Raw genomic sequence first — 13,197 nt, 5'->3', positions numbered from 1 at the left:
TGATGCTGTTGCCTTTCAAATTAGAGGCTGTGACCAAAGAGGGGATCATTGAAAAATTTTTCCTTAGAATCAGTTCATTTTATTTTGTTGCCATACTTGCCAAGATTTTATGTCACATTTCTTGTGAGATACAAGACTGGGAGTCAGGGAACTATCACTGAATAGAATTCCCAGAAAAACATTAGTAGTGTCCTTTTCTGTTTTGTTAGATGGGGACGGTGGCGAGATATTCTGTCTCATGGACGCTTCAAGCGGCGAATGACCGAACGAGATGTGGAGACCATATGCCGTGCCATCCTGGTGTACTGTCTGCTGCACTACCGTGGGGATGAAAATATCAAAGGCTTCATTTGGGACTTGATTAGCCCTGCCGAAAATGGCAAAACGAAAGAACTGCAGAATCATTCAGGTAATTATCAACTCCTTACTTTTCAACTTTTCAGAAGTTACCTAGTCCTTTTCAGGTCTGAGGGTTTTTCTCAATCCAAGTCTTTGATGTCTCCCCTCCCCCAGGTCTGTCTATCCCTGTGCCCCGTGGACGAAAGGGGAAGAAAGTCAAGTCCCAAAGTACTTTTGATATCCATAAAGCAGACTGGATCCGGAAATATAACCCTGATACTCTCTTTCAAGATGAGAGTTACAAGAAGCACTTGAAACATCAGTGTAACAAGTAAGAGCAGAATTCGGTAAAGACAGTTCCCCCCTGACACTTTCTCTGCACTGTCACTGAGCCGGCTCCTCCCCTTCCTTCCTAGGGTCCTGCTGCGAGTGCGCATGCTGTACTACCTGAGGCAGGAGGTCATTGGCGACCAGGCAGAGAAGGTGTTAGGGGGTGCTATTGCCAGGTAAAGCTCTTCTGTGTTTTTTTTTAATATGCCCTGCCTTGTTCCAAGCATGAGCGGTGTGCTTACTCCTTTCTGTGCTGTCCGGCATATCTGGTAATTAAAATCTGGGCAGCTGGCTGACTATGGACTAAAGTCTCTGCAAACTGTCAGCCAGATAACATTCCTCTCTGGTGCCAGATCTTTAGCCCTATATTTCACAGTAGTACAAGGAAATAGGGCAGCTGCATGAACATTTAAATTAAAGGACAGTGGCCGCAGTAATCTTTCCAAGGACTGTCACTTTAATTTTCACCTTTGTTTCACTGACTGTGCCCTTTTATACCTTCAGTGAGATTGACATATGGTTCCCAGTAGTGGATCAGCTGGAAGTCCCGACGACGTGGTGGGACAGTGAAGCTGACAAGTCTCTGCTCATTGGAGTCTTTAAACATGGTAGGTGCCTCTCCTAGCTCATTCTCTCCCACTGAAGATTTATGTTAACAAATGGAACATTTAGCAAAATGCTCATAAAAGAACCAAGTTCTTTCATTCACTTTCAATAAATTTATATTTGAATAGGAAACTAGTTCTTAAATATCCAGAGCCAAGTAGTCTGTTTCTATAAAAAGATGTTCAAGAAAGACCAGATGGATAGTTAGATCTCAAGGTAGGAGGTATCCCATCTGTTCTGTAATCACTGTCACCAGTATACTACCTCACTCTGTGTTGTGTGGTCTAAGTGAAAGGTCAACAAATGTGGGAAAGTTATACATGCCCACTCCTGTTAATGACCACAGTAAAACCAGGCGTGGGAGTACCTGCCTATAATCCCAGTACTGGGGAGGCTGAGGCAGGAGGATTGCCATGAGTTCAAGGCCACACTAGGCCACGTAGTGAGCTCAAGGCCAGCCTGAACGGCATAGTGAGACCCTGTCTCAAAAAAAAAGTTAATTTGTATGGTTTTCCTGCAGCTTGCTGAAAGTGTTATATTTATCTCTATGTCCCATTTGTCTGAATGTTCAGAAGTCATGCTGATGTAAGTGAGACTTATTCCCTTTGCAGTTTTGGCTAATACCAAATTCCAGGCACTAAAAGCAGGGGTACTAACTTCCAGTACTTTTGTGTATAGGGTTATGTTTGCCTTTTGAAGAAAATATTTTGAACACGGCCCAGCATGCTTGAGGCCGTGTTCAATCCCCAGCCCCTCCCCGCCAAAAAACCCTTTTTTTAAACGTCTGTAAAGTAGAAAGTAATGGCACTTAAAGTATGTTTTTGAAAAGTTTAACAGGATAAGAAAAACTGAACAGTTGTGAGACAGACATGTACAGGAGTCAAAACATCCTAACATATGTTCATACATTCATTCATTGTTCATCAGAATTTACTGAGTACTTATTTACTTGCAGGTACGGGTTCCTTATTCTTTGAGAATATGTGATCTACCCTAAATTATTTGATCTTACTTTCTTTATCTATACAATAAGAGTGACGATAGAAAGATTACCAGTTAAATGACTATAGAGCTGTTTTGTTATATAAATTTGTTGAAGCTGGGCATGGTGGCTCATGCCTGTAATCCTAGCACTTGGGAGGCTGAGCCAGGAGGGTCACCTTGAGTTTGAGGCCAGCCTGGACTACATAGTGAGTTTAAGGGCAACCTGAACTGCATAGGAAGGCCTTGTCTCAAAAAAACAAAAATTAAAAAGAAAATTGTTGCCTAAATTCTTAACAATCACTAGGTTAAAACTAGCTAAGTTGCTATTAAAAAGTTAAACATGTTAGTAAACATAGGATCTACAGAGTTAATATTAATGATATTTTGCATTATGAGCAAAGTAGCCCACACTGATTTTTTTTTCTCAATTTATGGCCCTTTTTCTTCTAGGCTATGAGAAATACAATACAATGAGAGCAGACCCAGCCTTATGCTTCTTGGAAAAGGCTGGTCGACCAGATGATAAAGCCATTGCAGCCGAACATCGAGTGTTAGATAATTTCTCTGATATAGTAGAAGGGTAAGCATTGCTGGTAGCTGTCTTAAAGTTTTGCACACACTCGGTGGAGGGTATTGCTTGTATTAAGAGGTAACATAACTCTAGCCTTGATTGAAGCCATTGGGTATCTTAATGGTAGTTATATTTAGATATATTAAATTATTTGTAAAAAATAGGACCAGCATATAGAATTTCATAAACTGGTATAAACCACACATTGCCGTAAGATGCAGCTGAGGGTGAAAAATCACTGTTATTCCCAAATAGCTTATTTATGTTCCTTTGTAATGCTCTTCTGTACAGCTAGAGTTGCTGAGAAGATAACAAGTTCTCTTGAGAGAGAAAAACCAAGCAGCTCTCACATGCAGCTTGTGTGCTACCATTGGGGCAATTGTAGCTCTGGTGTATCATCTCCCATTGGTGCCTGACACATAAAGGCTATTTGTTGTGCTTGGGGACATGTCCCGATGATGAGTTGCCATGCTAATACTGAGCCACCAAGTAGGGCAGAGTTGCCCTGGTTTGGGTGCCAGTGAGTTTAACAAAACTTCTCACGTGGAGACCTGAGGGACGTGTAAAATAGTTGGCTTAGTTACCTAGCTAGTCCTTCATAACCATGAGATTTCTCTTTGATGATAATTTGCTTGGTGTGGGAACCTCAAACAAAATTGGGTCCTTTATTTATGGGTATCATTTAATGTCATCTTTCTGCTCCATAGAGAAAAGCAGTAAAGACAAAAACATGGACATTCAGAGATAAATTGTTAATAATTACAGAGAAGTGGGAGAGTGAAAAGGGACTACCAAAAGGAAGTATGCTGATCGGAGTATTTCATTTGAAACCATGCCTAAGTCAGGTGCAGTGGCACACACCTGTAATCCCAGCACTCAGAAGGCTGAGGCAGGAGGATCGCTATTAGTTGAAGGCCAGCCTGGACTACATAGCAAGACCCTGTCTCAAACAACAACAAAAGGGAAGCTGGGTCTATTGGCACATGACCCTTGGGAAACTGAGGCAGGAGGCTCAATTGAGGCCATGAGTTAGAGCAACACAGTGAGACACTGGAAAGAATATCTTAAAAATAAAACAACACAAAACGGGTAACATGGCAGCCTGGCGTGGTGGTACAGCCCTGTAATCTCGGTACTGTGGGAGGCTGAGACAGGAGGATTGCAAGTTTAAGCCTAGCCTGGGAGACTTAGTGATTTAGTGAGACCCCATCTCAAAATAAAAAATTAAAAGGGCTGGGGATAGCTGGGAGTGGTGGCACATGCATATAATCCCAGCAGTCAGGCGGCCGAGGCAGGATTATGTCGAGTTCAGGACCAGCCTGGACTACATAGTAAGTTCAAAACCAACCTGGACTACACAGCAAGACCTGTCTCAAAACACTAAACAATAAAAAAGGCTGGGTGTGTGGGTCAGGACAAGGTCCTGGGTTCAGTACCCAGTGCTGCAAAGAAACAAAGTTACTTTGTTTCAAACTAAAGTAATTATGAATGACACTTTGTCAGTCTTTGTTGAACTCTGTATTAATTGATCCAAAATGTAGCACCTGTAAGGGTGAAGCTATGTACTGTTTCCTGTTGGGACTATAGTTTATATACAGCTCCTTTCGAGGTTCCTCTTGATGATAGAAGATAAATTCAGGTTGGGGAGAGGTTAACTCAGGGTTTCACTATGCAGCTCAGCACTGGTCTTGAACTCACTATGTAGTGGAGGCTGGCCTTGCACTCGCAGTGATCCGCCTGTCTCAGCCTTGCAAGTGCTGGGATTATAGGCCTGCACCACCACACCTAGCTAGAAAATAAATTATTAACATTTTGTTTTGCTTTGGATTATTTTAGGGTTGACTTTGATAAGGATTGTGAAGATCCTGAATATAAACCACTCCAGGGTCCCCCAAAGGACCAGGATGATGAGGTAAAGCATTCTTATTTGAGTCTAGCTTTTCTGTATTACTAGTTTATTGTCTTCCATTCTCTGAGTCATAAAGTAGATTGATTTATCATACAGAATATAAAATATTATTTAGGTATGTAAAATACTAATGGAAAGGATATTAATGTTAGCTGGGCAAATCAGGGTGGCTTTGTGGAGGAGCTGGGACCCACACTGGATGTTAAAGGTTATTGTTTGACTAATAAATTCCTAAATCCTGTCCTGGCATGGTGGCTCACGCCTGTAATCCCAGCACTTGGGAAGCTGAGGCAGGAGGATCACCATGAGTTGAAGGCCAGCCTGGAATATATGGCAAGAAACTATTTCAAAAAATACATAAGAATAAAATAAATTACTAAATCCCATCATCTTTGGCCCACTAATACAAACTGGTCTTTTAGTTTCTACTTTCTTGCTCTTGTTTTAGTTGGCTGCTTTGAGTTTCGTGGGGGTTCTTTTCAGACTGCCAATTTCCCCTTCCCTCCCCCTCCATCCTGTGGGGTGGATCTCCTTCCCTAGGGTGACCCTTTGATGATGATGGATGAGGAGATCTCTGTGATTGATGGAGATGAAGGTAAACTTCAGGTCAACTAGTACAGTTTCGTGTGGGGTGGGTGGGTGGGGAATTACTGAAATAAATTTTGTCCTGGGATTTGTAAGAGCTTTGCTGTGGGTGGGTAGAAATGGGAGTATTACCTGTACTGTCCTTTGTGTATACTTACTATTCATGTTACTTTATTTCCCACAGCCCAGGTAACTCAGCAGCCGGGGCATCTATTCTGGCCTCCAGGCTCTGCCCTAACCGCTAGGCTTCGGCGCCTGGTAACAGCCTATCAGCGCAGCTACAAGAGAGAACAAATGAAGATGGAGGCGGCAGAGCGTGGGGACCGGCGACGGCGGCGATGTGAAGCAGCTTTTAAGCTAAAAGAAATTGCTCGGCGGGAGAAGCAACAACGGTAAAATATACCACGGGATTTGGGCTATCCTGTAAGTTTGTTTGTGACTAAATTTTGGGAAAAATTTGTTTACAATTCCTTATAAAGAGATCATGTTGGACCAGGGATATAGCTCAGTGGCACAAGTGCCTGCCTTGCAAGCACAAGGTCCTGAGTTCAATTCCTGGTACCACAAAAAAAAGAAAGAGATCATGTTTTTGCATTGAGTTGTTAGATTGCTAGGGCTTAAAAACTGCAATAATTGTACCCCTGGGAATGTCTCTAGTACAGATGTTTTCGTTGAGTTGTCTGCCTCATTTTCCCTCTGTGCTTGGTAATTCCTACATGTTCTATAGGTTTTCTCATAGCCTTTTGTGGGCTTTGTCCTGTTCTTTTTCGTTTTGTTTTCTCTGTGTTCAGTGTTTTTTCAGATACTCTACACCACCCTAGAAACCAGATTTCCTGTGTGCTTCTGACCGCTGTCATTACTCCTCTTCCCTTCGTAGATGGACAAGGCGTGAGCAGACTGATTTCTATAGAGTAGTGTCTACCTTTGGTGTGGAATATGATCCCGACAGTATGCAGTTCCACTGGGATCGCTTCCGCACTTTTGCTCGACTAGACAAAAAAACTGACGAAAGCCTCACCAAGTACTTCCATGGCTTTGTGGCCATGTGCCGGCAAGTGTGTCGCCTTCCCCCAGCAGCTGGAGATGGTGAGATGGGAGAGTCCAGGGTGAGTGGGGGTGGGTGGCAGCACACCAGCTCTTGGTCCATTTCTCTTTCCATCACTATCTCTTGTAGAACCCCCAGACCCTAATCTGTTCATTGAGCCCATCACTGAAGAAAGGGCCTCGTGGACTCTCTACCGTATCGAATTGCTTCGGCGCCTACGGGAACAAGTTTTATGCCACCCCCTTTTGGAAGATCGGTTAGCATTGTGTCAGCCTCCAGGTCCAGAATTGCCCAAATGGTGGGAGCCTATTCGTCATGACGGGGAGCTTCTACGAGGGGCAGCCCGCCACGGGGTGAGCCAAACAGACTGCAACATCATGCAGGACCCAGACTTCTCTTTTCTGGCTGCCCGTATGAATTATATGCAGAACCATCAGGCAGGAGCACCAGCTACATCCTTGTCACGCTGCTCTACTCCACTGCTACACCAGCAGTATACCTCGCGCACTGCCTCACCACTGCCTCTGCGCCCAGATGCTCCTGTTGAAAAGTCACCCGAGGAGGCAGCTGCCCAGGTCCCCAGTCTGGAGAGTCTGACTTTAAAGCTAGAGCATGAGATGGTGGCCAGGAGCCAACCAACCCAAGACTATGAGATGCGAATAGCCCCCTCTGATACTACCCCTCTGGTGTCCCGGAGTGTTCCACCAGTCAAACTGGAGGATGAGGATGATTCAGACTCAGAGCTGGACTTGAGCAAGCTGTCACCATCATCCTCTTCTTCCTCATCCTCATCCAGCTCCAGCTCCAGCACTGATGAGAGTGAGGACGAGAAGGAGGAGAAGCTAAGTGAGTGCATGCGACAGGCTGTTGGACCTCTTCCCTGTGCCCCCTCTCTGCTCGTTCCCTTCTGATTGCATCCTCTTAGGAGATTAAATTTCTGGTTTGATAAAATGTCAAGAGAGATCAGTTATTCTTTGGGCCTTTATGCAAAGCTTTCATAATGCCGTTCCCACTTAACATTACTTTACTATCTTTGCTCCCATATTCTATGTGCTCTCTAGCTGCTGACCGATCCCGCCCAAAGCTCTATGATGAAGAGAGTCTCTTGTCCCTCTCTGTGTCTCAAGACGGATTCCCAAACGAAGATGGAGAACAAATGACTCCTGAGCTTCTGATGCTGCAGGAAAGACAAAGAGCCTCTGAATGGCCCAAGGTAACAGCCTCATTCCTGGAGATGCAGAGTCCAGAAATAGAATGCAACATTATGTAAAGGGGAGAAACAACATTGGTTCGGGGTTTTATTTTATTTTGCTGCCATGTTTAGTACTATTTCTGTTTTTCCTCTAGCAGGATCTTGCAATGACCAGTTAGTGCTGGTGTTCAACTCACTGTGTAGCCCAGGCTACCCTTAAACTCACAACTATTCTCCTGCTTCAGCCTCCCAAGTACTGAGATTATAGGTGTTTGCCACCATGCCCAGCCAGTGCTACATTTTTTGCATGAAACTGTTTCTTTCAAGTTGCTACACGAATTCATGCTGCCCCTCTCCTTTCTGCCTTATGGTTTTTACCATCCTAGTAATGGCAGTATTGTGTCAGACAACTGCAGTTAGTGCTCAGATTCTTAAATCCTTTTTCTTTCTCCTTCACTCAGGATCGTGTCCTGATAAACCGCATTGACCTCGTCTGCCAGGCTATACTCTCAGGGAAATGGCCTTCTAGCCGCAGGACCCAGGAAATGATAACAGGAGGAATTTTGGGGCCAGGCAACCACTTACTGGACAGTCCTTCATTAACCCCAGGAGAGTACGGTGACTCTCCGGTCCCTACACCTCGAAGTAGCAGCGCAGCTTCTATGGCAGAGGAGGAGCCATCTGCGGTCAGCACAGCAGCAGCCCAGTTCACCAAACTTCACCGAGGCATGGACGAGAAGGAGTTCACAGTTCAGATCAAAGACGTAAGCTCCGCACTGAGGACTGGAAAGTGGTGAAGAAGGCTAGAGTCTTTAACTAGTTTCACTAATAGGGTACTTTGAAAATAAAGATAGGGTAAATTAATATTAAATTAAATATTAAAAATAGGATAAATGAAAAATTTAAAAGGCACCATTCCTACTGTAATTAAGTCAGTTTGTTTTTGTTTTATAGATGAAAATTCTGTTTTTCTTGATCCTTTTCCCTTTGAGCCTTACTACTACTCATTAAGTACTCAGAAGAATTTCTCAAATTAGTATATGACAAGGATAGTAGGATTTTGCCCCTGAGATGAGTTGCTGTGCTAATACTGATACTGGGTAGGGAGTTTTAAAACTGCCTTGCATGTTTTGATGAATTCTACTTCTTGTAAATCTCTCTGAGGGGCACTAGGTCAAGAAATTTCAGTATATGCACACTTGGCCAACAAATGAATTCTTTTTTTTTTTTCCCTTTTCGAGACAGGATCTCACCATGTAGTTCAGGCTGGTCTCAAACTCATGGCAATCTTCCTGCCTCAGCCTTCCGAGTACTGGGATTACAGCCACATCTAGCTGAAATGAAATCTTTGAAAGGAAAAAGTGTCATTGTAAATCTGATTTATACCCTTTAGTCAGATGGCCTTCCTTTTCACATCATTGAGCTAGAGGATGACCCTTGGCCCAAGTCCCCCGAGCGTAATCTTTACTCTTAAAAACATGTGCTATATGATGTACTGGGTGGTGCTATCTTTCTAGGAGGAAGGATTAAAGTTAACATTCCAGAAGCATAAGCTGATGGCTAATGGAGTAATGGGAGATGGACACCCACTGTTTCATAAGAAGAAGGGGAACAGAAAAAAACTAATAGAGGTAAGTAGTAGAGAAAGTCTTTAACCTCAGAGTTAGATGAGACCTTTCATTCCCAGTAGTTGATGAAGGCGGTTGGGACTGCGGGATTGGAGATGCCATCATTATAGTTAGCACCAGCTATGCTTCCCCTCCCCTCCACCTCAGAGAAGTGTCTGTGCTCATGGGGGTGGATTCTGGGTTTGCAGCTGGAGGTGGAGTGCATGGAAGAGCCTAATCACCTTGATGTGGACCTGGAGTCCCGGATCCCCGTCATCAATAAGGTGGATGGTACTTTGCTGGTGGGTGAGGATGCCCCTCGCCGGGCTGAACTGGAGATGTGGTTACAGGGTCATCCAGAGTTTGCTGTCGATCCCCGATTTCTAGCGGTGAGTGGCAGTTCCATCCAGCTGGATTTAAAGTCACTTTTTTATTTAAGCTGTGTGAGAGGGAGAAAGCATGCCATACTCTATCAGTATTTCTGCACCTGCAGGGTATGCAAGGTAATACCCTGTCTTACCTACTTCACAGCAGTTTGATAATCAAAATAAAATAATGTTAAATACTTCTTAAGCTAAATGCTAGACAAATATTAACTAGTTTAGGGGAGAAAGGCACTTGGTGGCAATTTCCCACTAGAATTAATCACTTTTTTTTTTTTTTTATAGTACCTTAATTACTTCAGAGATTCTCTTGTCTTTTGGGTAACTGATACATTTCTATTGCAGTACATGGAGGAACGCAGAAAACAGAAGTGGCAGAGATGTAAAAAAAATAATAAAGCAGAAGTGAACTGTTTAGGAATGGAACCAGTACAGACAGCGAACTCTAGAAATGGGAAAAAGGTGAGGCTTAAACACTTCTCAGACTAGCTGCCCAAAGTTTTTAATGGGAATGTGATTAATGTTTATCTTTTATCAAATGTGTATTTTTCAGTCAAATTATCTTCAGTTCCCCAAGAAGGAAACCAGAGTATTTTTCTTGGTATTCTTGCAGTCCTGTGGTATCTTCATCTCTAGCAGAGCCTAAAATCCTAAAAATGTACCTTTAGCACTCTTATTTTCACAACCTCAAAAGTGGGAGTTAGGGAGTAAATTTTTGTTTCAATGCTGGCAATTAAATCCAGGGCATTGAGCATGCTAGGCAAGTGATTTACCACTGAGTTACACCCCCAGCTAGACAAGCTCTTAAAAGTTTTGTAATTCTAAAACTGGGCATGATGGTGCATGCCTGTAATCCTAACTACTTCACAGTCTGAGGCAGGAGGATTGCAAGTTGGGAGGCCAGCCTGGGCATCTTAGTGAAACCTTGTCACAAAATGTTAAAAAGGAGCAGAAATGACAGAGTCTTGCTATTTTGTCCAGGCTGGCCCTAAAATCCTGGAATTGAATGTTCACCTACCTACCTCAGCCTCCTGAGTAGCTGAATCTAGAAGTGTGTGTCACTTTTCCCAAAACAAAATGGTTAAAAGTAGAACTGACTGAGCTGGGCGTGGTGGCGCACGCCTGTAATCCCAGCACTTAGGAGGCTGAGGCAGGAGGATCATTGTGAGTTCGAGGCCAGCCTGGGCTACAAAGTGAGTTCAAGCCAGCCTGAACTACATAGTGAGACCCTGTCTCAAAAAGACAAAAAAAAGAGCATTGACCATGGATCTACCACTGCATTACTCCTGGGAGTCATAAGAATTACTGTACTTTAAAAAGTCCATAAAAGTACACTATTAAATGTTCATCAAAAAGGTATGTACCCCATGTCAGGTGTTAGTCTTAGGTTGGAAATAACGTCCAGAAACATAACTGTACCGATTGTGTCTTTTTGGTTTTTTGAGACAGGGTCTTGCAGTGTCATTCATGCTGGCCTTGGACTAACTATGTAGCCCACGCTGGCCTCAAGCTCACAGCAATCCTGCCTCAGCTTCCTGAGTGGTGGGATTATAGGCATATGCCAAGCCCAGTCTCTCCAAATGTGTGAACTTCATGCCATTTCACCCAATATTGTGCATAGGCTAACAGCAAAGTAGAAGTACTAAAAATAACAATTTCCAACCTCACTGAACTTAATCAGAACATTTAGAGGAACCCATTTAAAGTTCAGCAGACATGTAAATGTTCAGTCAATGTGGGAAAAATATTTTACTAAATTTGATGAGCAGGGCTACAATATTGTAGGTGTTTTAGACAACCAGAAGTCCTAACTGACTCTGCTCTGATATAATAATAGAAGATAATTTTGCAGAGTTAATATAGTTGTACTTCTTTTACCATGGTAAAATCATGTGAACAACCTCCTATGTAGACACAAGTGAATTTTTTCTGTGCATGTATTGATTTATTCACTGTCTTACCCAGATCCCTTATTAATAAAGGTAAGCATTTGTGAAATGCTTTGTTGGAATAAAGGTACAATGTAGGCATGGGGAAAAAGCACAAACTTCTGTTTCACATGATTATCAGTGACAAATCCTTGATTTTAGCTTCAGTATCAGAATGCTTCCACCAGCTATGTAAAATTTCCTTCTCCTTGTTACTATCAAGCCTTGTCTGACTATAAGACAGACACGGTGAAAAAGCATTTGTAAGAGCCAGGTGTGGTGAATCCCCTCTACTTGGATGGCTGAGTGAGGAGGATCACAAGATAGAGGCCAGATCCTGTAGTGCAGCCTTGTCAAAATAAAATGGGAGGGGCGGGTACAATTTAGCTCAATGCTAGAGGACTTATCTAGCATGGGTGAGGTCCTGGGTTCAATCCCCAGTATGGAAATAAAAAGGTACCTTTATAAACTGTCACTCTGTTGGCTTCCTTTCTTTATTTCTTTTTACTGTCTTCTCCCAGGGTCATCATGTTGAAACTGTGTTCAACCGGGTTTTGCCAGGGCCTGTTACACCGGAGAGCAGCAAGAAGCGGGCCCGTAGGACACGACCAGACCTTTCTAAGATGATGGCCTTGATGCAGGGTGGAGGCACTGGCTCGATGTCTCTGCATAACACCTTCCAGCATAGCAGTAGTGGTCTACAGCCTGTGTCATCTCTGGGTCACAGTAGTGCCACCTCTGCACCTTTGCCTTTTATGCCGTTCGTGATGGGTGGTGCAGCATCATCCCCCCATGTAGACTCCAGCACCATGCTTCATCACCACCACCACCACCCCCACCCCCACCATCACCACCATCACCATCCGGGCTTGCGGGCCTCTGGCTACCCCTCTTCACCAGCACCTGCCCCCTCTGGTACTGCCTTGCGGTTGCCACCACTGCAACCTGAGGATGACGACGAGGATGAGGATGAGGATGAGGATGATGATTTATCTCAGGGCTATGATAGCTCAGAAAGGGACTTCTCACTTATTGACGACCCTATGATGCCAGCCAACTCAGACTCCAGTGAAGACGCTGATGACTGAAGCCCGGCACGGGCCCCATGGCTTGGGTGGCTGCTGTGTTTTTATTTACTCTGGCCCTTGAACTATGGAAAAATGGGAGGGGCAGGGGAGATGTGGGGAAACCCCGGACTCCAGGAGGTTAAAGGAAAAAAAACCTTGTACCTGATTGCTCCCAGTTTTGAGAGGATTGGGTGGGCAGGGGAACTCCTAAAATAATACACAACCACTTCCTCGTTTCTGGGGAATGAAAGGAGACTAGAGCAGCTGGTGCGCTCACCCCTCCCTAGACACCTCCATTAACCACAGACTATGTAGCGCTGGCCCTGGCCTCTGGCGGAGCCTGTTCCTGGCCGAACTGTGGACACAGCTGGAGGGTCAGGAACTGTTACCTTCCTTCCCCTTGGCATTAATAAATTTAAGTTAATCCTTTTCCACTCTTCCCTTGTCCTATATTTGCTAAAACCTGGTAGCATTAATTTCAAGTATGGTGAATAATTTCAAAACGACTTTGCTGAGGTTTAGTACTGCTCGTTTACCTTGGGTAGAGCAGAAGTCATCTGTACTGGTCTAAGGGCTCTGTATAAATACAGGCTGCCCGGTTTGCTAAAGCCAAGGGAATCATTTAAGGTGAACAGTAGGTAGAATGTTCAC

The 13,197-nt window shown here is 43.9% G+C and overlaps 1 protein-coding gene across 8 annotated transcripts in view; it reads left to right on the top strand.

Moving 5' to 3' along the window:
- Chd8 (chromodomain helicase DNA binding protein 8) overlaps positions 1-12,978 on the top strand; it is a 60,039-nt gene extending 47,061 nt beyond the window's left edge. For 5 of the 8 annotated variants that reach the window (XM_005412111.2, XM_005412107.2, XM_005412109.2 and 2 more), the window contains exons 23-38: positions 210-409; positions 490-670; positions 756-845; positions 1,174-1,277; positions 2,710-2,839; positions 4,667-4,742; positions 5,280-5,334; positions 5,509-5,716; positions 6,202-6,410; positions 6,499-7,215; positions 7,431-7,582; positions 8,023-8,325; positions 9,079-9,192; positions 9,378-9,557; positions 9,897-10,013; positions 12,001-12,978. In XM_005412111.2, coding sequence (XP_005412168.1) covers positions 210-409; positions 490-670; positions 756-845; positions 1,174-1,277; positions 2,710-2,839; positions 4,667-4,742; positions 5,280-5,334; positions 5,509-5,716; positions 6,202-6,410; positions 6,499-7,215; positions 7,431-7,582; positions 8,023-8,325; positions 9,079-9,192; positions 9,378-9,557; positions 9,897-10,013; positions 12,001-12,567 — 3,403 coding nt within the window. In that variant the 3' untranslated portion in view covers positions 12,568-12,978. The remainder of the gene's footprint in view (positions 1-209; positions 410-489; positions 671-755; positions 846-1,173; positions 1,278-2,709; positions 2,840-4,666; positions 4,743-5,279; positions 5,335-5,508; positions 5,717-6,201; positions 6,411-6,498; positions 7,216-7,430; positions 7,583-8,022; positions 8,326-9,078; positions 9,193-9,377; positions 9,558-9,896; positions 10,014-12,000) is intronic. The other 3 variants (XM_005412113.2, XM_005412110.2, XM_005412115.2) reach the window with 3 other exon arrangements.
- Positions 12,979-13,197: the final 219 nt, after the last annotated feature.

Source organism: Chinchilla lanigera, unplaced genomic scaffold, assembly GCF_000276665.1.
Source record: "Chinchilla lanigera isolate Chin_1 unplaced genomic scaffold, ChiLan1.0 scaffold00149, whole genome shotgun sequence".
Classification (NCBI taxonomy): domain Eukaryota; kingdom Metazoa; phylum Chordata; class Mammalia; order Rodentia; family Chinchillidae; genus Chinchilla; species Chinchilla lanigera.
Note: the sequence above shows the minus strand (reverse complement) of the source record. Positions and strands in the feature narration are given on the sequence as shown.